Below are 26,583 nucleotides of genomic sequence, written 5' to 3'. Positions count from 1 at the left end.
TCTTTTTATTACCAGTGTGGAGCAAAGCAGAGCAAACTGTCCAATATCCCAGTTCGCCCATGGCCTTTTACAGCGCTCAGCCCTCGTCCAGCAATACTGGCGGATCGTGGCCGCACGAGTGCGAGGAAGGAGGCTCCACATTGGGGATCTAACGCGGAAGGGGCTTGGATTCTCTTGGGCTGAGATGCCTGCTGGGAGTTCTGCCGTGGCTGGTCTGTCTTCCAGGTTATTGGTGTGTGACCATTTGGGGGTGCATGAAGTTTAAAGAAACCATTTTAATCAAATTGGTTAACCCAGCCTCCTAGGTAACGAGCCTGCCCATCCTTTGGCGAACATTTCCCAGAGAGCAGCAACAATCCTGGCCCTGCCCTATTGGTTTCTGCTTCTTCCATGACATATATTTTCTGCTTTTCTGAGTAGCCTTTCTAAGCACTTCCTATTGCATAAAGCCACTTCACATTGGTGTACCATAATTTATTAAACTATTTCTGTAATATTAACTATTTAAACTGGTTCCATTTGGACTCTGGGTTTAAACTATAAAAATTTCCCATACCTTCTATATACTTCTTAGGCTAAAGTCAAGATTTGTTGGGGGTGAAAGACATGAGCAGTTTAGCAGTTTCCAGTGATGTGTTGCTGCATTGCTTTCCAAGGGTTGTGTCCTTCTCCGATGCCCGTGCTATGAAGAGCCACACCCAGGTCACTGCAACCTCCCAAGCGCTGGCTGCTAGCAATCAAAAGAGCAACATGGCAGAAGCAGTCACGTTATATTTCTAGGCTATCTTAGCTTTCAGACCTTTACTTTCTTAGGTGATCTGCCAATGCCTTCAATAGCTCCTGTGGGAAAACCTGTTGGGGCCCCAGCCCCCCAGACCTAGCCCTGCCGGGCTCTTTGGGGTCACTCAGAACTGGGAGGTGGGTCTCTCACTGTCCCAAGCTCGGCACAGAGCCACAGGCTTGGGGAGGCTGCAGCAATGGGCCTAACTCTCTTAAGTCCTTGACACGTGATAATCAAGGATTGGAAGCTCAGCACACACTGGCCCTCATCAGTGGGCCAGCAGTTAAAGGTCATCTGGCCCATCACCGCCGTGTCACAGCACGGATTTATGTTGTGCCCTAAGAGCAGAAAGCAAATTTGTGGATCCCTTCTTCTAGGCATATGGAATAAAGGTCACCATGTGATTTGTAAACCCCTCACTTCCTGTTGTGCCTGCTGTCAGGAGCTTGCCGCCCGGCAGGGAGGGAAAAGGCAGGATTGGAAGAAAGCAGGGAGAATGATGGGCATGAGCAGGAAGGGACAAAAAGAGTGAACTTTAAAATCCTGTGTGCACTTGGCCAAGGGCATCCGGGGCGCAGCAGGAAGGGGGCTGGGTTCACCCCCCTCCCCTTTGGGCACCAGCCGATTGCATGGGATGGAGAAGAGAGGGAAGGTGCTAGATTCCTCTTTATACTCTGTCTTCCCAAGAGAGTGAAAAAAATCCCTTAAGAGAGAGGAGCAGTTAATATAAATAGGAAATGACAAATGTCCCGTAGTATCAGAGGCCTCCAGAAGGAGTTGAGGACATGGAGAATGGGAGAGGTGGAAGGACAGAAATTCTGTCTCAGAGGTAGAGAATAAATGAAGTTGAGCCCACAGAGAGGAGCTGAGGCAAGGGATAGAGGGAAAGTAATGAGGCTGGGGGACATGGAGATTCAAGAAAGGGAAGGGCTGAGCTTGCGGTGGGAGGGTGGGGAGAGAGGAGGTTCTTGGTGCTCCTGCAGGCAGGTGGTGGTTTCTGGTATCCCCACCGATGGGGAAGCCGGGCTCTGACTAAACATCACAGGGTAGTTGGGTTCATTCTATTTAAAGACCATGTGGAAAATTGATTCTGACCCTGCAAGGGAGAGTTGCTTCATAGAATTTGGGGGGGGGAATGGGGTTCATTCTGCAAATGGGGGTATGGTCGAATGAATCATGACCCCACAAAGATGTATTCAAGTTCTGTCCCCGAGTCCTGCACGTGTGAACTCATTCAGAAATAGGATCTTTGATGGTCCCAATTAAGATGAGGACAAACAGAATCTGAGTGGGCCACAGAGAATCAAGGTTCTCCATGATCCATATGACTGGGGTCCCTATAAGCAAAGGAAATTGGGGGAAGAAAGCCATAGTACCTGGAGGAGGCAGAAAGAGAAAGATCACCATGTGATGGCCTCCAATGGGAATTCTCTCTGAACGCTGAAGTCACTTCCCCATTTGAAGCCTTCAGCTGATTGGATGAGACGGCACTCATTGCTGACGGCAGCAGATGTAACCAGCCATCTGTGCAATCAACTCACTGATTATTAAAGTCCATGAAAAGCCCTTATACTACAACGAGCCCAGTCTTGCTTGACCAGACAAGTGGGCACATTCCTGCTGAGTTGGCACATTAGCCTAACCATCACAGAGGCACAGAGGGATCGCCAGCAAGCACCGCCAGGAACCGCTGACTTTTGGAGAAAGTGTAGAGTGCCGATACCTTGACTTTGGACTTGTGGCCTCTAAACTGTGAGCAGAGAATCCTGCTGTTTGAGCCAGACAGTCTGTGGAATTTATCAGCACAGCCCTGGAAACTAAGACAGTGAGCAAGAAGGGCTCTACTTAGAGCTGACAGAGCCATGCTGGGTTGGGATTGACTTCTCATGGCTGGAATCTGAGATATTCCTGAGCACCTGGGGAGACCCAGGGAGCCTTCTGGCTCAAGCAGGGCCTGTGATCCACCAGAAAAATAGGAGAGATATCAGGAGGCTCCAGAAAGTTCTTCCAGCTTTGACTGGAAGTAGAAATCCCAGGGGAGGTATTGGTGCTGTCTTTTACTCGGAAAGAGAGTGGAGGGCCTTAGAAGCTCTGGAATGCTAACCGAGTGAGGAAGGGATATTGGTAATGGACAGCATCTCATAAGGATAGAGTCAGATGTGTTTGCATGGCCATTAGTTCATCCAAGTCCAAGGCAAAACCTGCCCAGTTCCTCTCCAGTTCTAGCTTCCTGTTTGGGCCACATTCCAAGATGCAGCCATCAGTTTCTGCAGGTCCTCCCTGACCCAACATTAGAAGATACAACCACATACTTCCTCAAGCATGCACAGGAGATACAATTTTAATGTTATTTCTCACCTGCAAATGGGCAGATTGTATGCCTGAGGTCACCCAGGAGCTGAAGAAGGAGAACCTCTGCTTAACCCACATGTCTTGACTCCCTGCCTTCCTGTTTAGTAGCCCGGGACTTGAGGCTGAGGAAACTGCTGGCCTGCCTTCCATATGCTACCTGTCTTCTCAGGTGAGGCCAGCTGTGCTCACCTGTCATGGAGCCCAAACTTAAGCCACAAGTGCTTGAAGGAGGACCCAGCTATCCACAGAGTCAGTTTCCACTTATTTGAGCTGGCTCTATTATCCCCCCTTCTTGGAGCATCATTTGAAAGGTTCAAAATGATCTTAATTCTTCCTTCAATCTGACATGCCCTTTTGAAATTATACAAACAAGAATGCCTGTTTGTCATGTTGAATTGCAGACATGGATGTAAAATGCTCCAAAGTTTGACTGAAGCTAAATATTCGGTTAGAGGTCAATATTTTGCTGAACAACTGTATTACCAAGAGGTTGAAAATGTATGTCTTTTTGTGAGGACCCTTGTTTGCCAGCAGGAAAAAACTTTCAGAGACTGTTATCTTCCCACGTGGAGGGAGAGAAATGTGTGTAATTTTGCAGCCAGGGTCAGAGTTATTTAGGACTTCTGAAATTGGATTGGCCAAGGAATGCAGCTTTGGTGTAATATTTGGATAGTTCCCTGAGGTGAAAGTCAATGGGGAGAAGAGGTGTGTGTCCCGTGGGCAAATTGTGTGCATGGCTAATAGCAGCCTCTCCCTGCCGGGGGAAGCCACCCTCCGTCCACAGATCCTTCTGCTGGAGAACTTCCAAGGAGAAAACGAGCCATCTTGGGTTGTGGGCACATAGTAAAATTTTGATGGAAAGAAGTAATATTTTGAGGAGCTTCATCTAAGGAGCGATCAGATTCTTAAATTTTCAGTGGACAGAAGGATTCCACTGAGCATGAAGGTGACCACGGCAATGGCTCTGGCAATGCCTGGAAGCAGGTAGCTCACCAGGTTGGCCTATCATCGCCTGCTAAGAGGACACAGGCCACCTGCTTCAGCCCCACTGCCAACCCCTTCAAGGTCGTCTATCAGCCACTGTGGAGCTAGGGGAGAGGGAAGGAAAAGGTGCTCACTCGAGGATTAAAGCCAGGCGCTGGCACTGTATGAGCACCAGGCTCTATCTAAGCCGGCCAGCTGACCGTGTCTAGCTTGCATCTCCTTCCACAAAGCAAAGTGGCCGACCACCCCCTGAGTGCCCAGGCTCCAGGAGAAGTTGGAGTTGTGGTCCAGGGTAGAGTCGAGCACCAGCTGTGGATGGGATGGCACAGGGTGGCCCACACAAGGTCCTGATGGGATACTCCCAGTCACTGCACTGGCATGAAGAATGGGTGTTGGGGATCTCCTGCTCTATAGTGTGAGTGTGTGTGCATGTGTGTACGTGGTGTGATTGTGCTCATGTGTGTATGAGGTATGTGCGTACATGTGTACGTGGTGTGTGTGCATGTGTGTACGAGGTGTGCATATGTGCTTGTGTGTGCACGTGTGTCTGTGTGGCATGCGTGCAGCCCACGGGGTGGGCAGTGAAAGGCAGGTGGTAGAAGGTGGCCTGGCACCTGTAAGAATCTGCCTTTGGCAGCCTCTTCCCTGGACTAGAGGGACAGATGTAGAGGGCTCCCTATGCGGGCGTAAGCCACCTGGGGACGGTGACCACGTTCCTGCTAAGCAGGGCTTGACCAGGTTCTAAGAACTGTGCAGAAGCAGTTAGCCACAGGGCTCCCCCTCATGCTGTGATGCTCCCCCTAAATCCCTGCCCTGGAAATGCCCTTTCCTCACCTGAGCCTTCCTGCACTCCCAGAGGGAGGCCTGGTTAATCTCAGGAGCAGGTGCAGGCTGCTGGTGCTTCCCACCTGTCCCAGGTGAGCTGCCCTGGAGCCGGAGCCGACCAGGGGCAGAGCAGCTTCCTTTTATGGCTAACCGAAGCGAGGGACATCCATCAGGGTGGGGCTCACAGGACAGGAAATGAAAGGTGCGTTTGCCGTGGCCGGCCGGCGGCGGGGAGGACCCAGGGGGCCTCGTGAGCGCCACGGCCAAGGCGCCTTGTTCCTTGGAACCAGGGCGGCAGCTCATGGCGGTTTTGGTCTTCCAGGCGAAGAAGGGGAACTACGCCTTCCTGTGGGACGTGGCGGTGCTGGAGTACGCGGCGCTGACCGACGACGACTGCTCCGTGGCTGTCCTCAGCAGCAGTGTCAGCAGCAAGGGCTACGGCGTCGCCCTGCAGCACGGCAGCCCCTACAGGGACCTCTTCTCCCAGCGGTAGGCACGGCCAGTGGGCCGGTCCCGGGCACCCGGGGGCCGTGGGTCCGAGAGAGGCCTTTTCTCAAGGGACGGCAGCTGGCACTAGCTCGTTTATCCATGCGGTTTTCCCAAGCACCTGCTATGCCCTGTGCACCCTCCCTCCACCTCCACCTTGTTCCTGGGCTGGGTGTTAGGATGAAAAGACGGAGTAAGGGACATGCAATGCCATCCCACAAAAGCTGATAGTCGAGGTGAAAGCTGTGGCGATAGGGCAAGGGCCTTTATGACATGCAGTGGGAAAACCAGGGAAGGCTTCCCAGAGGAGGTGACCCTGGGGCCTGAAGTAAGTGTAGGAGCTGACCAGAGATTCTCAGTCATGTCAAAGTCAACGAGTAGTTAAGAGGGTCTGCAAGGAGTCTTCTCGCTTGTTCTCAAGGTAAATGTATCTTCAACCTTTTGAAAGAAAGTGGGGTGGGAGAAGCAGAGCGCCGCGCCGTTCCTTTGCATGTGACCTGGCTGTGGGTCGGAGCTCCCCGACCCTCCACTGTCACTCGTCACCTGCCTCTTCTCCATCCTGCCCACGACGGAATCCAGGTCCCCTGCTAACGGCATTTGCAGGTGGTAGGGGTGTTGTGAGAAAGCAGGGGGTGCCGCACAGACAGGAGAGTTCTGACCTCAGTAAGGGTGTCTGGATACCCCCTTCCAGACACAAAGACCGTGTGTCTAGTTCGCATTCTCTTTTAGCTCCCCATATGCTTTTCTGGTGCAAATCACTTACTTGAGCCTGACCTCTGAGCACTTGGCCGCAGTCAGGGTTCTGGGTGATCAGGCTGCATGCTCAGCCAGCCTCCTGGAGAGAAAATAGTCTCCCATCATCCCACCCCATTTGCTGCCACAGGACCTTGGCCAGGCGAGCTGGCCTTACCCGGCAAGGGGTGCACAGGTCCGCTCAGAAGCCTTTTCCTGGGGGAAGTGGACTTGGCCCAGTGGGTAGGGCGTCCGTCTACCACATGGGAGGTCCGCAGTTCAAACCCCGGGCCCCCTTGACCCGTGTGGAGCTGGCCCATGCACAGTGTTGATGTGCGCAAGGAGTGCCCTGCCACGCAGGGGTGTCCCCCGCATAGGGGAGCCCCACATGCAAGGAGTGTGCCCTGTAAGGAGAGCCGCCCAGTGCGAAAGAAAGTGCAGCCTGCCCAGGAATGGTGCTGCACACATGGAGAGCTGACACACAAGATGATGCAACAGAAAGAAACACAGATTCCCGTGCTGCTGACAACAATGGAAGCAGACAAGAACACGCAGCAAATGGACACAGAGAGCAGACAAGGGGGGGTTTGGTGGGGGAAGGGGAGAGAGAAAAAAAAAGAAGCCTTTTCCTAGGGCCAGCCTGCCAGCAGGGGCTCCTGCTTCCCCATCAAGGTCAGGCCTGGACCCACCCCTCGCCCATGTCTGGGAGGTGGCACCCATGGCGGGGTGAGGGTGGGCAACCTTAGGGCCCACCAAAGTCCAGCACATGGTGGCAGAGCGTCCAAGGGAAAAGGCCGATGGCAGCCAGGCTCAGCGGCATCTGATTATGGCGTGGCTCCCAGCACCAGGGACCACCAGTTTGGAGACATCGGAGATCATCCCGGAGCTCAAAGAGGGGACCCAGCACCTGGGGTTCTGCCGACACATCCATCGTTGTCTCCCGAACCCCAGCGCTGCGCCCACGTTGTTTTCGGATCCCCAAGGGCCATCCCCTCCCTTCTCCTCACCCTGGACGTCCAGATCGGGGTGTTCTTCTGATCCCCAGCCCCTGGCCCAAAACCACAGCAGGGGAAAGCCCAGGAGGAGGGGCCGTGACCTGCCTTTGCAGGGACGTGTTGGCAAAACTGGCAAAGGGGTGAAACTCATTAAATGAAAGGAGGCTTTTGGATTCTCTCTAGGATTTAATCAAGCGTACATTCTGTACCTCCCTTTGCTCTCTGAAGCAGAGAGAGAGAGGACAAGGGAGAAGGAGGAGAGTGATTTATCAATGGCTCACATTAACGGCCTGTGGGCAGAGCGGCTTCTCCCCCGGGTTTACAATGCACGGGGGTTCTCGAGGTCTACACCCGCTGGTTTACAGAGAGGAGGCTCAGGGCGATTCTGCAGACTGTCAGCCCGCGAGCATCTGTCTCTCTAGAAGAGAAGCGAGGGAGCTGACGGGGCCAAAGCAGCCCGAGACCGCCGATGTGCTCGAGACAGCGCGCAGAGGCCCGTCAGGGCCCGCCTGCGCTCGCGCCGCCCAGCTACCGCCTCCCAGTCGGCCGACGTGCACCTCTGCACGCTGGAGCGGGGAGCGGGCGGCCGGGGCCCGGGAGCCTGGGTCTGCACTGAGCTGCCAGATGGGTCGCAGGAGGTCCTGAGGCTCCTCCACCGGAGGAGACGGCGTGGGAGGGGCAGGGCTCTGAACGCCCCCAGGTTCCGGCTTGCCAGGTGCAGAAGGAAGCGGATGTCCTTTCTGGGGTTCCAGACGCTGGGAACCAGGGCCACTCTGCGGAAGTGGGGTCCCAGAGAGGCACACGTGCCTCAGACAGGACTGCGCATCACCCTGTCCACAGCCCACCGCGGTCCTCTATTCAAAACCTCTCCCAGGCCAGGGACCACTGGGGCTGCACCCCTAAATAACAGCGGCCAGCCCGGGGTCCTCGCCTTCCCGATAAGAAGTGGTGGGCGACTGTCTGCTGTCAGCGGAAGCCTGAGCTCTGGCGGGAGCCTGCCCTGGACCGGGAAGCCCGTGGCCGGGGACCGCCCTCTCTCCCGCGCACGGCCATCTGCCCCCGTGGCACAGCCCCCTGGAGCAGAAGTGCGACCTTCCCGGCGCACAGGTGACTGCGTTTTAAGGTGCATCAGAGCTGTGAGCTGCGAGCTGGGGCGTGCCAGAGGCGGGAGGGGGCGACTCCAGGCCGCAGTGCCGCTTGCCACGGGCAGAAAAGGGTCACAGGGTAAAAGCTCAGATCCTGCCTTATCCAGAGATGCAATGACCCTCTTTCTCTTTGTCCTGGAACTATTTCCTTGACTATGGGCGCACTCCCTTACTTTGGCAAAGGGCAGTTCTATTTGCTGTTCTGTGTGCCCATTTGTGCGTGGGATTAAGTACTAGAACGCGTTTGCAGACCAAGGCATTCAGTAAATGGTTAATGTAACCATAAATGGGCGTTCAGTGGATGGTGAGCAACTTAGCAGCCGTTTTTGAGCACCTACTGTATAGAGAGCTCTACCACTATTGGACAAGGGAAAGCACCTGCAATTATATCTGTCTGGAAAAAAGAACAACTGACTTCAGGAAGTGGCTATTATCGCCCCGGCTTACTCATAAGCAGGAGTATAGATTATTATGGTGTACGTTAGTTTAGCCTCATTCCAGGCGTCATTTTGTGCCTGTAGCTTGTTTTATCTTTCTTCTGTTGCTTCCGTATTTAAATTTCCTTTTGCGCTCATTTGTTTTCGTTTTCTTCTGCATTCGCCTCACATTCTTTCTGGAATAATAGTGGACTTCAAATTACATGCAATTATAGGGAAGAGTAAAAAGTGTCTACACAATTAAGCGGCTTGCCTGATCTTGCACAAGGGGTGAGTGGCATCTGATCCCGGAGCCGCTCTCTTGCCAGAGGATCCCTGTCCCTGAGGCCAGAGCCTAGCCCTCTGAGAACAGGACTGACAGCTCTCAGCCTAGTGCCTGGGAAAGAACATGATCCCGGGGTCAGAGTGGCCCTGCTTTGAAGAACCATCAAGTTTTCAGTGCATGAAGGAGATAAAATCAGAAGACCTATTTTGCAGGCTTTGACGGTGATGAAAGCAACGTAGAAGGACCAGTCGCTCCTGTCTTCTCAAACAAAGGTAGCTCACGTCATACTGGCAGGACGCAGCTGCCTTCCCCCAGTCAGCACAGCCCTCGGAGTTGCTCCGGTGTGCACTGGTCAACCAGCTTGAATTGAGCTCTTACTACATGCCGGGTCCTGGGCTACATGAGCTGCATGTGTCCCCTCTTTCATTTCCTCACAGCCATCCTGAGTGGCAGGTGCCTTTATTAGACTCTCACATTTTCGTGATGAGAGCTGAAGGCGAGAAGTTTAGTGACTTGCCCAGGGTCACACAGTGGCTGCAAAGGGAGAGTCTGGATTTGAAGCTGTGTCTGTCGAGCACGACTTGGCTGCCTTGCCTGTCCATCAGCCCTGCACGGCCATGGCAAAGGCCATTGCCGCTGGTCATCGGACTCACAGCCAGGCCATGTCCCGAGCCACGTGAGGCGGTGTGGCCCTGGAGCTGCCCATTTAGTCCCACGCCGGGAGGCACGGGGATCCGTGACGTCCAGGGGCGTCCTGTGCTTGACCCGAAGGCACAGGAGTACCCGCCAGTCGTACAGGTATCTCCCCCGCCTGATCCCTGTTGTCCTGATGCTGCTTTGTGCCTTGGGCACTCCGCAGGCAACTCTCGTTCAACTGTTCTCACTCTTCAGTCCATCCGTCCCGGCTTCCCTGGATGCAGCCACCGGCCACCGGTGGCCTCCTCTGTCCCAGCTGCTCTACCGCCTCGGGAAAGCCCACTGAGGAGCGTCTGCCCTGGGAGATCCCCTCGTCTTGAGGGGATCCCTGGTCTCTGGCCTCAAGAGGAGGATGCTGAGGTTTCGAGGGGGCAGGTGGCTTGGCCAGGGTCCCAGTGCGGAGGCCTGGCACCTCCAAAGCCCGCTCTTGCTTTGTGCCAGGGCCCCTTGCCATGGCCTCTGTCTTTCTGTGCTTGTTTTAGCATCTGCACCTGTGTCTCTAGAAGGAAAATCTACCCATCTTGGGCATATTTCACGGCACACGACGGGACTTCTCAGATTGAAGGAACGAATGTTATTTTGCTGAATCCTAGTTGGAGGGACCTTGGTTTTATCAATATTAAGTCAGTGGAGTTACCAAAGTGGGGGAAAAAACATCATTTTTCTGTAAGCATGAACCTCCCCGGTCCCCAAGTTCGCCTCGTTATAGACTAAAACGGCTGAGGTGACGCTTGCAGGAGAACGCACCTGCTAGGTGTCCAGGGTGCGGACGGACTCTCAGGACTTGGAAGGCGGCCGGGTGTGCCGGGGCCTGGTGGTCGAGGTGAATGCGTGAGCCCCACGTGGCGGCCCTCGTGGGCTTGTTCTCGACATGGGATCTCATCCCTGACCGTGGGACAGGGTGGGAGAGGCCAGGGAGGTTGGGGAAGGACGCTGTGCCCGCAGGGAGAATGACCGGATGGGAACGCACTGGAGGCAGAGAGCTGCCGCGGTGGTGCAGCGTTGTCTGCGTGGGGGCCAGGCCTCGCTGGGAAGGGCCTGGCACCGCCCACCCCCTCCCGTCAGGTGGCGGGGCCAGTGGCCGTGGCTGACCTGCCTTGTGTCTTGCAGGATCCTGGAGCTGCAGGACACCGGGGACCTGGATGTGCTCAAGCAGAAGTGGTGGCCGCACACGGGCCGCTGCGACCTCGCCAGCCACGCCAGCGCCCAGGCCGAGGGCAGGTCCCTCCAGCTGCACAGCTTCGCCGGCGTCTTCTGCATCCTGGCCATCGGCCTCCTCCTCGCCTGCCTGGTGGCCGCCCTGGAGCTGTGGTGGAACAGCAACCAGTGCCGTCAGGAGAGCCCCAAAGAGGTCCGTGCCGTGCGCCCACCGAGCCCTTCCCAGACCCCCGGCGCAGGAGGGCCCCACGGGCTGGGCCGCCGGCGGTTGCCCTGCGGTCCCTCCCTGCACGGCCACGCCGTCTGAGACGCTGGGGGCTGGGGCGGAGGCCCGTTTTGTTCTCTTTCTGAAGCAAGAGCACGCACGTAGGTGATGTCATGCTTGCGCAGAGCGCCACAATCTCAGCCCGCCCACTAAAGTCCTGTATTTATCTGTAGGGCAGGTACAGCGTGGGCAGCGCCAGAGAGCCCCTACCCGCCCTGCCCCGCCCATGTGCCTCCACCCTGGCCTGGAGAGACCACCTGTAGGGTAAGAGAGGAGGCCCCCCTGGTTCCCTGGGTTGCTCTCCCAGCGTGTGCCGGGGGAACCCCTGCCCTCACCCCGTCATCCCATCCTCTCCCTCCCCCTCCCACTTGCAGGCCCAGCCTCATCTCTCATCCTTCTAGGGCCACCCAGTACAGGGCTCATTGCAGCTCTTTGCAGTGGGTGCAGTGGATGTTTCTTTCTTTCTTTCCTTTTCTCCTTTTGGAAATGAAGCCTTCCCCCAGCTCCTGGAGGGAGCTGGCGAGAAATGTGTGCCATTTAGCCAAGAGGCTCTGCCAGTGGAAACCTGCACACAGACATCCATGGCCCCAGCCCCAGCCATACGGCTGCCCCTGCATACCGCACGTGCCTTGGTGTTTCTAGAATCACAGCTCCGCTCAGAGATTCTGTGGGTGCAAACTGATGGGCATCTCAAACAAGGAGCAATAGAGCACCCAAGACCAAATCTGCAGAGAAGGCCCCCAAGATGGAGCCTTGCCTGGGCCCCCCTCCTACAGCCTGGCGTGACTGCCCAGCTGCCCCCCAGTGCCTCAGACCTCCGCGGGGTCCCTGACAGAGGGCGGGGACCACCCCCAGCTCCTCTGCAAGCCTCTGCATTCATAGCAGGCAGTGAGCGCTCTGTCTGCACTAGGACAAGGTGCTCGTGACTCAGCACACCTGAACTATTCTGGGGCCTTCCATCGTCCTTTTCCGCTTACCTCGTAACTCTGTAAGAAAATGCAAAGGCTGGGCCTCAGCAGTTCTCCCATCGCCCCTGGACCACAGGGAGGAGGACTGGCAGGGAGTTGCAGAAAAGTCCCTTAAAGCAAGAGGCAACGGTCCCCTCCCAAGCTTCCCCTGCTCCTGGAAAATCCTCTGGGATGAAAGCCCCCGGGAGGGGCGTGAATTTCTGCGAGCAGCCTGCTCGCTCAGTCAGCCCGCTCGCTCAGTCAGCCCCTGCGTCCTGCCCGAGCCAGGGCACTTCTTTCTGTGCTCGGCCCATGAACACAAAAGCCTCGGCAAGTAGCAAGGACCCAGCAGGGCCAGGGAAGACAGCACCCAGGCCCTTGCGACCCACATCGTGCCGCTCGCCCTGGCCCTCTGTTTGATGTAGTCTTCCTAAGCCTAAAGCTGGATTTTCTCTGTGCAGATGGCCCTGGGTCAAGGGAACAGGGAGGCTCGTCTCAGCAGGCACACTCTGCACTGTCGGGGAGACGCCTGGGCCAGAGCGGGCAGGCAGGGGCCCGGGGACGCAGGCTCAGCCCCAGGAGCCTTTGGAACGCCGGCTCCAGGGAGGTGGTTCTTCGTCAGGATTGAATCGAAAGTCCATGTCCCTTCCCATCCCTCACTTTAGTGGTAGCCCAAACCTCAAAACCCAGAGTTAATCGTCACGGGGGGTGTGTGTACAGTAGCCCAGCTGCTGAGACACATCCCATGGGCTGGGCTGGTTCAACCATGGGATTTATTGACTCGTGGTTTTGAAGCTGGGAGAAGTCCAAATCGAGGTGCCAGCAAGCCCATGCTCCCCGGAAGCCTGGGACGTGCTGGCGCTGGCTGCAGCCGCCCTGGTCTCTGCCGCATGGCGACCTCCCTTCCTTGCTCTTCAGCTCTTCGGGGTTTTGCTGGCGTCTGTGGCCTTCTCTTCATAAAGCCTCCAGGACTAGGGTCAAGGCCCACCCCACTTCAGGGGGCCCCCACCCCCCAACTAAAAGTCACATTCCAAGAGGGCCCACTGACAGCGGGTTCCCATCCAGATGACCCACAGACGAGAACTCGCTGACTTCTTTCCCCTGGGGCACGTGGTTCAAAGTACCCAGCTACGGGGTTTGGAGCGCCTCGTGTAGCAGGTGGGAACCAGGAAGGAGCAAGAAACGACAGTGCTTTAGAGTTTTAAGGGGAGCATCTTTAAAAAGCAGATCTTTACAATCTTTAAAAATGATGGCATTTAGTCCAGACTCACTTTGTGGTGCTAAACGCCGTGCTTTATGGAGCAGCATCTGCAGCTAGGTGAGTGTGTTTGGTTAATCTTAGGCTGCTTCACCTGCGGGCATTGGCCGTATTTCTTAAGTCAGAGACCTGCGTTTGGGTGGAGCCTGAGACATGTTTAATGGCTCATGTCGGGGCGTCATCGGGGTTTAGACACCTCCGTGAGGAACTGTAATAATGCATATTGAGCCCCTTAATATTCATGTGGCTTTGAGTTCATATTTTTCCTGAGGAACCAGGCGATTCTTTACTTACCAGTGCAGGTGAGTGCATCAAACTCGGTGGATGCAGTAAAGGGCTACCCGCTAGATTTATGGGGGACGTGGAACCATTGCTCCGAGTATAAAATATTCATGAAATGAAAATGAGAACTGCACAAATGGGAGATGACAGGAGGAGAGAAGGATGATTCATCCAGCACAGGGCAGGGAGCGGGGATGCGCGTCGCTTTCGGGCCCGTCCGCCTCCCCCACGGCCCATCCCACCCGGTCCCTGCTTCCACTCCAGCTGCGCCCTTTTTTCTGGCCAATGGCCGGTGCCTGCCTGCATGCCTCCAGGGAAGCTTCCGTCTCGGGGCTGCCCCCTGTGCTCCATGCCCTTCCCTGCCTCACTCTTGCATTGCTCTCTTCAGTGCACCTTCTCCCCCTTCCTATGCACCCACCTCACAGTGTCGCCCTGAGGGTTTGACAAAAGAGGAGTGGAAGGGCTTCAGGAGGTCTCTGGCCTGTGGTCCATGCTTGGTGAAGGGCAGCCGAGAGGCCCCTACTCCCACGGACCTTGTGATGAGCAGGGCGAGCCAAAGGTCAAGCCACCTTCCCCGTGCCGGGCAAACACCAAGCCACCCTTGACTCATCTCCGTGACAGAGGAGGGCTCTTTGCCCTTGGAGAAACGAGCCTCAGAAGTGGCCCGAGCAGAGTTGGGAATTGAGCAATGCGTCTTCCCCTAGAGCTGCTCCACGGACCCCCCAGCACACCTGCTGCGTCGCAGGGCCTGGGCTCCAGGGCTTTCCCAGGTGTGTGCAGGAGCACGCTTCCTGCCTACCCTCTCCCAGAGAGGTTGGGGAACGGAAGTGTGGACCCCGAGTTCGTTCCCAGGCTAGGCTCCCAGCTGGTCATCCACATTCTCTGCGGCCCGGTTTCTCTCTTCTGCCCAAAACTGAGCCTGGCCTGACAGCGACCCCGCTGAGCCCAGCCCTCTTGGCATGAGGGCGAGGTTCGGGCGGGCTCAGACTTGGCTTCCCTCTCTCCAGCCTCTCCTGCCCTCCACCACCGCCACCTCCCTTGTGCACTGTGCATCCTCCGCTGCAAGTCATTCCACATTGCCATCGCTGGCCTGCCTGCCTGTGCTTCAGGTTCGCTGGCGCTTCCTCACGGGGTGCATTCCCGTCTCTGCCCAGTCCCTAGAACCTTGGAAGCCCTCGTGAAGGGGGGATGAATATGACTGAGGCCTGAGCACACCCCATGCGCCCGGGACCAAGACGGACGCTTTACCAAGAGCACTGGCTCCCCTGGTAGTGGGTGCTCGAAAGCGTTTATTGAATGCACGAACCAGGCTGGGCTCCTCTAAAGCGAACGTTGCTGATGTTAAATCGTTGGTTCGTGTGTACAGCTGGCCCAGCGGCTTCCAGTTCTGGCTGTACATCAGAGGTGATTGCTTCTGGAGATTTTGAGAAATGCAGATGCCTGGGCTCTGTTCCCCGAGAGGGTCCATCAGGTAGATCTGGAACAGGCCCTGGACGGCTTGACCGGAAGGTTTAGAAGTTCGCATGAGTGCTGACACCCCCGGGTGATGCCCACCGGTCTGCATGGTCCTTCCCGTGCAGTTGGGAACATGCAGCCTGACAGAGGAGGACACAGTACAGGTTTTGGAGCCAGGCCGGCGGGAGCCCCATGAGCCACGGGATTGTGAGTCCTTGAGCAAGTCTTCAGCTAGCCCTGGAGCACCCCTCTGTACACCTGCCTCTGTCGCCAGTGACGGGAGGTGGTCATTCACCCCCTCCTCTCACAAAGCCTGAGAATGGGCTGTCTGGAACTCTTGCTCACGATGCCTTGAACAGCTGCCCGTTGTCTGCAGCCTGCTCCATTGAGTTCACGTTCCACAGCTTTGCTCTGCCCCAAGCATTAGCCTCAGATTCCAAGCCGGGCCTCCTGGGGCAGTCCTTGGGGGCAGTGCTTAAGAAGAGCTCGCTGGAGGGGCGCTCCTCCCAGCTGCCGAGCCCATGTACCACCCAGGAGGTCTCAGGGCAGAGAGGAGAGCCTTTCCTACGAGGGTCCCAGCCAGGCGAGAAGTCCCTGGTTCCCAGTTTAGTTCCTCCCGACTTGAAGTAGGAGCCGTTGGACTCCAAACAAAGTCAGGCCTAACGAGTCCCACGTGGAGCCCGCTGTTCCATAGACGGAGAGTTTAGTTAACTACCGTTTTCCAATATACTGTGTTATTTCCAAGTTGGTGAACAGTGGCTTAATTGCAGAACTTCATCTCTCTGCAAGACAATGCCTCTGAGAGGCTCCCCAGTAACCTTTGTCTGTGCATCTGTCGTCATATTTAACATGGGGTGAGGAACGCAGAGCTGGAATTTGGCCGAATTCATAGTAAATGCAGCCGGTGAATTTTATGTCACATTCAGGGATGTTTGACTGGGTCAGTTCCGTACAGTAAATTAATGAAGGCAAAAGCAAGTTTCTGAGTCCCTTTCCACAGCTGTCGTTACCTGGCTGAACACTGAAACCTTGGAATAATGAGGATGTAAACCGATGTAGTTCACATAAAAAAGCCCATTATTTGAATTTGCATAACATAATAGAATGCACCATTTTGTCTGAAATACGGATAATTATTCAAATCACTCCTGCTTCTTTCCTTGAGCAGGCTGATTACTCCTGCTTCCTCTTCTCTTGGCCAGAGACGCAGAGGCTGTGGCCAGACATGACCTTGCATGGGCTAAATTGTGGACCCTTGGTGATACAAGAAGATGATGCTTCCAGGATTTTCACTCGAGGTGGTTGCTCCCTTTCTCTGGCCACATCTGCGGCAGGCACAGGCACCTTAGAGGACAAGTGAAAGCAGAACGATTCTATTTGTTTTCCAGGGAGCATAAGAAGGCATTTGCTTTTTAGTTCTACTCATTTTGTTTTTTTCCAATAAAACATCCAATTTAAGAAGCTCGTGATGGAACCCTCTTCTCCCTGGACTTGTCTAGCAATGATGGAATTTGAATAGAATGAGGTCCAACTGGATGATGGCATTCCTGCAGGCCCTTGCTGGTGGGAAGTTCTCCCTGGAAAGTTTGTTAAATTGGCATGGGCATCTCTCTGTGTCCTGAGACAAGGAGGTTAAAAGTTAACAAATGGGAGTGGATGTAGCTCAAGTGGTTGCATGCATGCTTGCCATATACTATGTCCCAGGTTCCTACTAAAAACAAACAAATGAAAAAAATCAACACTCATTGGGGAGCAGTGGTTGAGTGCCTGCTTCCATGTATGAGGTCCCAGGTTCATTCCCAGTATTTCCTTAAAAAAAAAAAAAAAATTAATGAACAACCTTGACTGAAGTTGATCCCATTGCACAGCTTTGCCGTCTTCCTCAGAACTGCTTCATTTGTCCTTCATTTCAGGCATGAATAAAAAATATGGGATTCAGAAAGTAGGTATTTAAGCTCTTCTCTCCAGATTTACTGACTTTCAGGCAGTTAGGTGTTGTGCACAGCCAAGTCCTGGCCTGGTCTTTATGCTTTGATAGTAGCTGATCAATTCCTTATAGCTGTGTTGATTCTGATAGCCGGGTGCCTGTGCCCTTCCCGTTTTCAACTGTCCTCCCCACCTCTTCTTCCAAAAACCTACTCCAATCACATTTTTCTTCAGAAGATGTTGGTTGGTTGGTCTTCCCCCAAAGCTCTGCTTACATTAGTTTCCCTGGCATTAGGTAGCCAGGGTGCTCTGTGCTCTTCCCCCACTCTCACTCCCTGTCTCCCCGAGGTCTTCTTGGCCAGGAAGTTCTCCCTTCTCTGTCTCCAGACCCCAGAGGAAATTGAAAGTGCCTCCTGAACACCCATCCTGGCCTAGCATTCAGTTGGTGAATGCTGAAAAGCCATGCTTTTCCAATCATCAGAGTCCAGAGTGAACACAACTGGAGCCAAGACACTTGCTTCCCAATTGAAATTAAACTGTATTTCTTTCCATGCCCAAAAGGGTCCTCAAAGCCTTGAAAAGAAAACAGAAAGAAGGGAAAGACATGATTATGCAACTGGCCAGTTACTCCAGCAGTACCCTAGATCAAGTGGTCATCAGTTCTCCTTTGATGGAAACTAAAGGCTCTGCCAGCAAGGCCACCTAGCCTGCCAGCCTTGTCCAAGTTTTGTGGATAAGGAGAGGACAGAAAGGAAGGGAAGGTTATACTATCAAACCTGGAAGTATCTGAAATTCCCTCTGAACCTGTTCCAACATCCAGGCCAGTCTTGTGGCCTTCATGTTTTTAAAAATGTAAATAACCTGAAGATACAAATATTTATCAAAACAGTTGTGACATTGACTTTCGCCAATGCAAAGTAAAGGGACTAGATCAAAAGCTCATCAGGAGCTCATTGCACCCATGAGAAACCGAAGAGTCAGGCTTGGTGATGGGCCAGAACCAAGGCCAGTCCAGAAGGTCAGGAAGCAGTTGCTAGGAGAATGACCTTGGAGCAGAAAATTTGATGAGGAACTAACTCTGCAATGGATGAAACATCAACTGTTTTCAGTCTCTTTCTCTTCTTGTTTAGCATGCATGAACAAAGATCAGTTCCATGGCCTATCTTGAAGGGTCAAGGTCCTGCTTTTTAGCTACAAGTGGCCAGGGTACCTTTAAACTAACCAATTGTCCAAAAGCAAATCTTGGGAAGAAGTAATTCCCAACATCAAATCATGGTCTTCTGAGGACTGGAGAATTGATTTTTAATGACCCCCAGACATCTAATACCCAATGTAAATTTAAACACTATTAAAAGCAGCTTCACATGCCAAAATGAAAACAAAACAAAACACACAGAAAGGGTCAATGTTAACCATGCTGTAAGCTCATCAGGAAGAGAATTTGAATTTGGTTTGTTATGTATTTTATAAACTTTTGAAGGAATCAGTGCAAAGTATTACATGCATGATATTTAGTTAGACAAAGTGGAAACCTGGTACTCTCCAATTACTTCCACTAATTTCTTCCATGATACATACCATCCAGAAGTCCCCCCAACTCAGAGATGGTCTCCCAGCACCAGTGAGCTGAGCTCAGCCTACCTGGGGCTTCAGATCATTGGAACTTGGTTATGCTTATAGGAATATGCCAACAGATTCTGATGCAAGTTCCACTCATGACACCAAAGCAGGCCACATTATCAGCTCCATCCTTAAACCAGTTTTCTCTCCTATTCTCAGATTTACTCCTGGCCTGGGGTGAGTTCTTCATTGTCTTATGGTTGGTTTTCTTGATCTAGGAATGGTTCTGGGAAAGATAGCAGGTGTCCTGCCAGAGGCCAAGCTCTACGTGACAATCCTGAACCCACTAAAATGGAGAGAGCAGCGTTTCTGCTTTCTCGGTGTCAGGGAGGGTGAGGACCAAGGCGTGAATTGCAGAGCAGCTTCCTTACCTGAGAAACGCTAGGTTGAGCCTTCATGGGGATTCACCCTATGGTTGGTGCATGCAAGTCAGAAGAGTTATTTTTGCCTGGCATTCAGAGTAGACTCCTCATGGGTGCAAATCTCACCCATCTGTTAACAACATAGGAGTGCAGAGCCATCACTGCAAAGGCCCTTAGATTTGCCTGGCTCCTTGCCTTTGAAAGCACTTTCAGAGCTATTAATTTCCTTAGTATTTCTAGCAGTCCTACAAAGTGGGCAAGGAATGTTACTCTCTCCAACTTGATGGGCAACAACATTAGACCATCTGTGGGATTGTATCTCTGAGCTGAGCTTTGATGTAGTATTTCTCCTGTGCTACCAAGTCTTGAGGAGGCATAGGTGGTGAGCATTGCTTTGCTGGTACGGTGGCACCGGTGTTGACTATAAATAAGACTGCAACTTTTAACATCTCAGTGAGGAGCTGGAATGGACCCTTTATTGGGCACTTGGTCTTGTGCTCTACCTCACTGGAGGTAGACCAAAGAAGAGATTATATTGTCCTTGCCCTCAAGGAGCTTTCAAGCAGTTAGACCTCCTTGATTTATTCTGATATAGTAGGCAAATCACCAAGTCATTTGAGAGTACTATGCTTTTTTTCAGTTTTGTTTTCTTTCTTAAGCAAATAAATGAATAAAAACAAAACACTTGCCTGGGATACCAGGTATGAGGCTTACCCATTTAGGCAGCCTCAAGCCCTCAAGATAGCAGGAAAATCCACTGACCCCTGAAAAGTCCCTTTCTCCACCATCTCCATCCCTCATCCCTAACCAGGTGCACAGGATCCATTAATCTTCCAGAGTGTCATCCCTTCACCCTGGTGTCTCAGGAAACCTGGGCCTCAGGGTTGGACAGAAGTTCATTACCTGCTCCGTGTCTCTGACATTCACTGGGGTTGTGACCCTGGGGGAATCACATAACCTTGAACCCAAGCTTCTTTTTTTTTATATGAGGAGGGGGTCATCATATGGAGTATTTGGAGGGTTATGAAATTTGAATGACAAAATATATGGGCCATATTAGGGGTTCAAGGATCATCCCTGTCTTTTCTATAGGACTTCTTTGTTTTTCTACTTCTCTCTGTCAGTTCTTCCACGCATCTTCTCCAAAGGGTTGCTGCCCATATGTGGCAGCAATCCTAAACAGTTCAGAGGGGAAGCATGATGCAGCCAAGGTGGACAGGATCTTTGCTAAGTAGGGGTCCATGTCCCAGGCCACTGGTTCCACAGATAACTGAGGGTTGGTCATACAATGGGAGGGAGAAAAGGGAGCGGGTTCCTGACCACCGTCCACCAGGCTCAACAGGACTCCCAGGGGCTGTAGGAAGCCAGTTTTGGCTCATGCTAGGGTTTGATGGGACATCCCTGTGCTTCCCTCCAGGACAAAGAAGTGAACCTGGAGCAGGTCCACCGGCGGATGAACAGCCTCATGGATGAAGACATTGCTCACAAGCAGATTTCCCCAGCGTCAATCGAGCTGTCCGCCCTGGAGATGGGGGGCTTGGCCCCCAGCCAGGCCTTGGAGCCGACGCGGGAGTACCAGAATACCCAGCTCTCGGTCAGCACGTTTCTGCCAGAGCAGGGCAGCCACGGCACCGGCCGGACACTCCCTTCGGGGCCCAGCAGCAACCTGCCGCTCCCACTGAGCAGCTCGGCCACGATGCCCTCCATGCAGTGCAAACACAGGTCGCCCAACGGGGGGCTGTTCCGCCAGAGCCCAGTGAAGACCCCCATCCCCATGTCCTTCCAGCCCGTGCCGGGAGGCGTCCTTCCAGAAGCCTTGGACACCTCCCACGGCACCTCCATCTGACCGCGCCGCTGCCCCCCTGCCCGCCCACCTCCCCGACCAGCAGAGCTTTTTAATACCAGAAACCAACCACACCCACATGCAGACACACACAGAGACTCTGACGTTTTTCGTGTACATATGTGTAAATAACGACAGAATGGAGTGGGGTAAAAGTGTATTTTGAATATTCCCAATTTTCGAAGTCAGTAAAAAAAAAAAAAAACAAAACACAAAAACTGTATGAATGACTTTGTAAATTTTGTTCTATATGAATAAAAAGGCAAATTACTTGTGATCATTCTGAAGTGCCAAAGAAGCCCCCTCTTCCTGGGCCCTTCTGGGGACAGGAACGGAGGTCGGATAAGGAGCCCCTGGCTGCGGGGGCGCGGGGAGAGGACGAGTAGGCCCTGTGGGAGAGCCCCGAGTGCGGCTTGCTGCTGGGCACACGGCTTCCTGCCCGTCCTTTGCTCCGTGCCAGGTGCTCCTCTGCTGGTTGCCATCCTCGCAGGTGGGTAGAGGGTGAGCCGTTCCAGGCAAATGGCTCTAGGTGGTCAGCGGTTTCCATTTGCCTGGGCCTGAGGAGTTCCAGGGACACAGGAGTTTCGGTTTTAAAACTTGAAGGGTCCTGGGCTACCTGGCAGAAGCTGGCCACCCAACTGGCTGAGCGCTGCTGCGCGTGGCCGCTGGGCCCAAGAGGTGGCCCCCCGGGAGGACACGCTCTCGGGCCTGGTTTGCACTTTCATTCCTACTCGGAAAAAGTGGAAGAATGAGGGAGAAGGAAGGCCGCCCCAGCATGGCCTAGAGGGCAGAGGCGGGCTTGAGCCGGGGGAGAAGGTGTGGGTGGGGTGGCGCCAGGTGTGGCTGTCCCGGCCAGGTGAGGTGGAGGAGAGGAAGGCCAGGTTTAGGGAAACTGTCCCCTCAGGTTTGGGACGTGCAGTCCCAGGAGAGGGATTTAGTGGAGCCCCCGACAAGGAGTGTAAAAGCGTGGTGGGTTCAGGGAAAAGGCTACTGTGGGGGGGACAGGGGGCCCCAGCCCGGAAGACTCAGTGCTGTAGGGGTGGGGGTGCCGGAAGAGCTCCAAGGCCTGACCGTGCCCCTGGAGGTAGGAGGGAGCCGTGGCAAGTAGGAGCGACACACTGGCTCCCCTCGGCGTGATGTGGAGACGAGGAACGCCAGCCCCAGAGAAGTGCTTGTACCCCAAGAGCAACGGAGGCCCCTGCGGGCACCCTGCCCAGCCCCCTGCTCCTTTAGCGCCGCCTTCCCCGACAGGAGGCCCCCAGGCAGCTTCCCGGCCCGGAGAGGGGTCCGCCCGGCTGGGAGCAAGGTCTCCGAGACTCTCCGGCCTCTTCCTGGGCTGATGAATCTGTGGGAAACCTGTTTCTTAAGGACAGGACGCCTGCCCCAGCCTCCTCGATGGCCCTTCCTGGGGCCATTAGACTCTAGAACCGGAGCAAGGCCCTCTAGGAGCGGAGTCACTGGAGTGACCTGAAGCAGGTCGTCAGGGTCACGACAGGCCATTCTTCTCCGCTCACCTGCCAGGGTGGGACGCACGGCCGGCCTCGAGCCCTGAGAGCTGGGCTGGCGGGGCTGTGGCCATGGAGAGACAAAACCCCATCGATCGACTCCTCTGTTGCCTCGTAGGTTCCTGGAGAGATGTATTTATGCAGGTGATAACTAGTCCAGGATGGATTTCTTTAGTAAAGTCCCAAGTAGCAGGCTGAGCAGCACAGAACGGCTGCATCCAGCAGCCAGCTGAAAGCACCCCGAGGAGGAAAGTGTTTGTAATTACGTTATTTATCTCCGGATGCCGAGGTGGCCTGGGATTAGTGCTTGACACTCCGCAATCAGCATGCACGTTGTCTGCAGCCCACGCTCGTGTGCGGGGAAGCCTAGGTGGGCTCGCGTTAGCCCAGGAAAGAGCTGACTCCGTTTTCCTCCCAGCAGCACTTTGGGTGGCCCTGCCTTGGATGGTCAATGTTTCATATATGTCTCTCTATTTTTTTACTCGGACTCTGGTCTCACTGCCTTATCTCACATGCACCTCTGCTTTCCCCCAAGATGCCCTGTCTTCTGGAACTCACATTGGATGTCTTCTTGGACGACTTTGCTTAGAGTGGGTGTCAGGCCAAGGAGAGAGATGGAGGGTACGTGTGTGTGTGTGTGAGAGAGAAACAGTAAGAGGGCATCTTCTTTGAGGACAAAGTGTTCTGCCTACAAAATACCTTAACACTTCATGGTGTTGATTTTCACCCTGTTAATGTTATTTTTTGAATTGACTACCCTTGGCATGAGGGGAAATGATTGGTATTCAAGCAAGTTCTCCAGGAAAAAAAAAAATCTTCCCAACTTGGATATCTGTGTCAGCTCAGAATGTATCTTTTTTTCCTGCTTTGCTCTTTGGATTTATAACTCTGTTTAGACTATTCCATACATTTTAGGTATATTTTGTGCCTTCAGACACTGCAAATAATAATCAGCATTTGGATTAAAGTTGTTTAATAATAAAACTTGGCCTCACTCCTTACCCTCTTATTCTCTGGGGCAAAGGGATGCCGTGTCTTCGTCCCAGGCTTGCTACGCCCGTGGACAGAATTGTGTCCATCGAGCGTGGGTGTCGTGAGTGAAATCCTTCTGTCCTGGTGGCTCTCAGAATGCCTGGGGTGGGGCAAATCTTCCTCACCCAGACCCCAGAAACATTGACCAGAGGGCAGTGTGAGCAGCAGGCAATTCTAAAAGAGATTTTGGTAAAACTGAATAGTTTCTTCTAAAATGTAAGTTCTTGGAGATTCTTTGGAAAAAATCGAGCCATAATGCCTCGAGAAGTGTGCCCATGAGTGTTCTTTAAGCGCCAGCTGATTTGTTTCTTCTCTCACCCCACATGGCCCCTGACCTCAGGTGAGCAGCTTCCTGGGTTTGGGCCTCCAGGCCAAAGCGCTGCCCTTCTCTGAGGCCCACAGCTGGCCCTCTTGAGGCTGGGCCTTCACAGGATCTGTGCCACTGGCTGTCCCATGTGGTTGGTCACCCAATCGGTCCAGGGCCGACAGCCTGAGCCGTCTACCCACTCGTGCACATGCCCCAGCCCACCCACCACCTCACCATGGAAGTGCCCCTCTGACTCGCCGGCCTGAGCCAACCTTGTATGTCTTGAGCTAAACAAGGGTCTGAGGAAGGCTGGTTGTCATGACCAAGATCTCCAGTTTGAGGGATGGAAGGGAGGCTGTCTGCCCTGGGTTATTTTGCCTTTATTTGCTCCTCCAGGGTCGGGGGCTCCTCAGATGGGGTTGGGGTGTCTGTGCGACCACGGAGAGGAGCAGAAGCAGGGACCCTGACGAGCTATGTTTCCTTCACGAGAAACCACCTGGTTTCGAAAGACTCCTAATCTTGGCAAGGTGCAACTAGCTCGATACTTGCTTTTGTCTTTCTTCTTTTCCAGCATTGAAGGGAGACTAAGAACATCTACAGGAAGTAATGGCCCTTGGGCCAAAGGGCCAGAGTGACGTCCAGGGGTACTTGGTTCCTGTGCCTGTGCCCTTTCACTTAATAACAGAGATGGCCATGTCTGGTGGCAGCGCTTGACCTGTGTCTCCTTCCAAGTCCCGTGCCTCTGCCTCCCTTTTCAGGAACCTTTCTTGATGAAGTCCCCATTAGGGCCCATGAGTACACACTGTGAATCGACATTTATTTCGTAACCAATGCCTTGCTGCATGCGGCTGGCTTGGTAAAAGCTTGCCAATTTGTAACCGGCCTTTCCTTGCCATGGGCACCGTAAAAGAGGCAGCGTTTCTGTTCCTAAGCCTATGCAGATCAGATACAATAATTTTTATATTTAAAACATTCTTTTATTTAACGCCATCCCTTGCTTATAGTACATGAAATTATGCTTGGTTCTTATGATTTTCATGCTTCATACCAGGAAATTCCAGATAGGGAACACTTTCCTGGGCCAATAAATTTAATTACTGCTTTTTCTTCTTTCAGCAGCAGTTAGTCAGAAGAGCGTCCTGGAGACGTGCACATACTCCAGATAAACAAGGTGAATGGGTAGTCACCTATTCCAAAGGTGGCGGGACAGTGGGCACCAGCTTTCCATTCTCTCCCCTCTAAATTTAACACTGGGCGCTGAGTTCCAGAGAGAGGAGGAGTTCTCTGTGCAGCCAGAAAAACAACAGCTGCTGAAATGTGCAATGGCTGGGAGCTGGAAGGGGGGTGCATGAGCCAGGCCCGGCAGCTCAGGGTGAGCGTCCACAACTGGAGAGCACATGGGCCGCAGGTTCAAACCTACAGTTGCCAGGGCAACCAGGTGTCCAAGCTCTGATGGAATCAAAACACTCACCATCACATTGAGACTTAGTGACACTTAAAATAAGTATATGTAGACACATATGCACATGTGCACACACACACACACGGAGGTCCATGCAATCACACACCACATAAGGCACAACAAAAACACATGCAAGCAGGTTGAGTCCTGATATCAGATCTGGAAGGAGGAGAGGAAAGAGGCGGTCTCAGCCCTTCGGTGCCCAGGGCGCAGGCTCAAGGCCTCGATCAGCTGAGCAGTGCCCTGCAATCAGCTGCTGAGGTGGGGGATGCACCCACGTGGTCCCTCTCCTGCTGGGATGCCCGGAGGGACTCTCCTCGTGATTTCCAACCAGCGTCCCTGAAGTGAGCAAGGGCGGCCCGGCCTTCTCCACGGCCGTTTCTGATGAGCCACGCCCATAATCACTTCCGTCTCAGCAGCCAGCTATCGATCGGGCATTGCGGTCCAGGGACGGCGCTTTACCCTTTACACACAAACTCACTCTCGTTCTCAGATCAGCCCCACAGTGTAGAAACTATTATCCAAAAGTTACAGATGGGGAAACTGAGTCTCAAAAGGCATGTCCCAAAGCCGAATCCAAAGGTCGTGCTCCTGCCCTGCGGCCGGCTCGCCCTCAGGAGGGAGCTCCAGGCTGTGTCTTGGCCTCCTGGACCTGGCCGCCTTGTCTGTCCCGGGCTTGGCCCCGCCCCTCCAGCTCCTCAGCCCCCGCACCTGCTGCTCCTCTCCAGCGGCCCCAGGGAGTGCAGGTGAGCAAGCCTGGTGCCACCTGGCATCGCGGGGTTGACCCCATCAGTCCCAGGCTCTGGCTAGCCCAGGGCTGTCCTCAGGCAGGCGGGGTGCCTGGGGCTGCCGGCCTCACTTGGGAGATGGGGCGCTGACCCAGGACCATCTCTGGTCCTTGCCTGGCCCCAAAGCATCCCTCCTTCTGCAGAAAGCAAACTGCCTGTTGGGCCAAGAGAAGCCCTAGGGATGAGAGCACACAGAGGAGCTGAAGCATTCCCCCAAGAGGAGGGGTTCCTCCCCTGACATCCCAGGAGAGTCTCAGAAGCCCTGAGAACTTCCTGACATTGTTGGCAAAGGGCTAGGTACTGCCCATCCTTGCCTTTTTATAGGAACGGGCTCCGTGTCTGTCTATATGTTCTTCAAATTCTCAAATCAAAGCTCTGAGTCACTTGTCTTGAGAATTGGGAGTCAGCCAAGCCCTTGTGTCTCCCCCTTCTCTCCCAGTTAGTGTATAGGGCAAATACCATTTCGTTATCCACCCCAAGAAACTCTGAAGAGGAAAATCGTTACAGAGGAGTAGACAGAGGAGGGGTATGGGAAATTCCTGGCAGGTAGGGTCCTGGGGTTTTGATCCAGAGGTGGGAAATCACTACTGGCAGGACACATTGGGGATCTCGGGGTGCAGGGGCAATGGGGTGATGCTGATGGCCAGCTTCTAGTCTGCTGGGTGGGTGGTCAAG

At 53.9% G+C, this 26,583-nt stretch overlaps 1 protein-coding gene across 1 annotated transcript in view; it reads left to right on the top strand.

The window, feature by feature from the left end:
- Positions 1-21,091, top strand: part of GRID1 (glutamate ionotropic receptor delta type subunit 1) — a 688,202-nt gene extending 667,111 nt beyond the window's left edge. The window contains exons 14-16 of the mRNA XM_058299400.2: positions 5,265-5,431; positions 10,809-11,049; positions 20,389-21,091. Coding sequence (XP_058155383.1) covers positions 5,265-5,431; positions 10,809-11,049; positions 20,389-20,817 — 837 coding nt within the window. The 3' untranslated portion in view covers positions 20,818-21,091. The remainder of the gene's footprint in view (positions 1-5,264; positions 5,432-10,808; positions 11,050-20,388) is intronic.
- The last annotated feature ends 5,492 nt before the right edge of the window (positions 21,092-26,583 follow it).

The sequence above is a fragment of the Dasypus novemcinctus genome, chromosome 6 (genome assembly GCF_030445035.2).
Source record: "Dasypus novemcinctus isolate mDasNov1 chromosome 6, mDasNov1.1.hap2, whole genome shotgun sequence".
Classification (NCBI taxonomy): Eukaryota; Metazoa; Chordata; class Mammalia; order Cingulata; family Dasypodidae; genus Dasypus; species Dasypus novemcinctus.
Note: the sequence above shows the minus strand (reverse complement) of the source record. Positions and strands in the feature narration are given on the sequence as shown.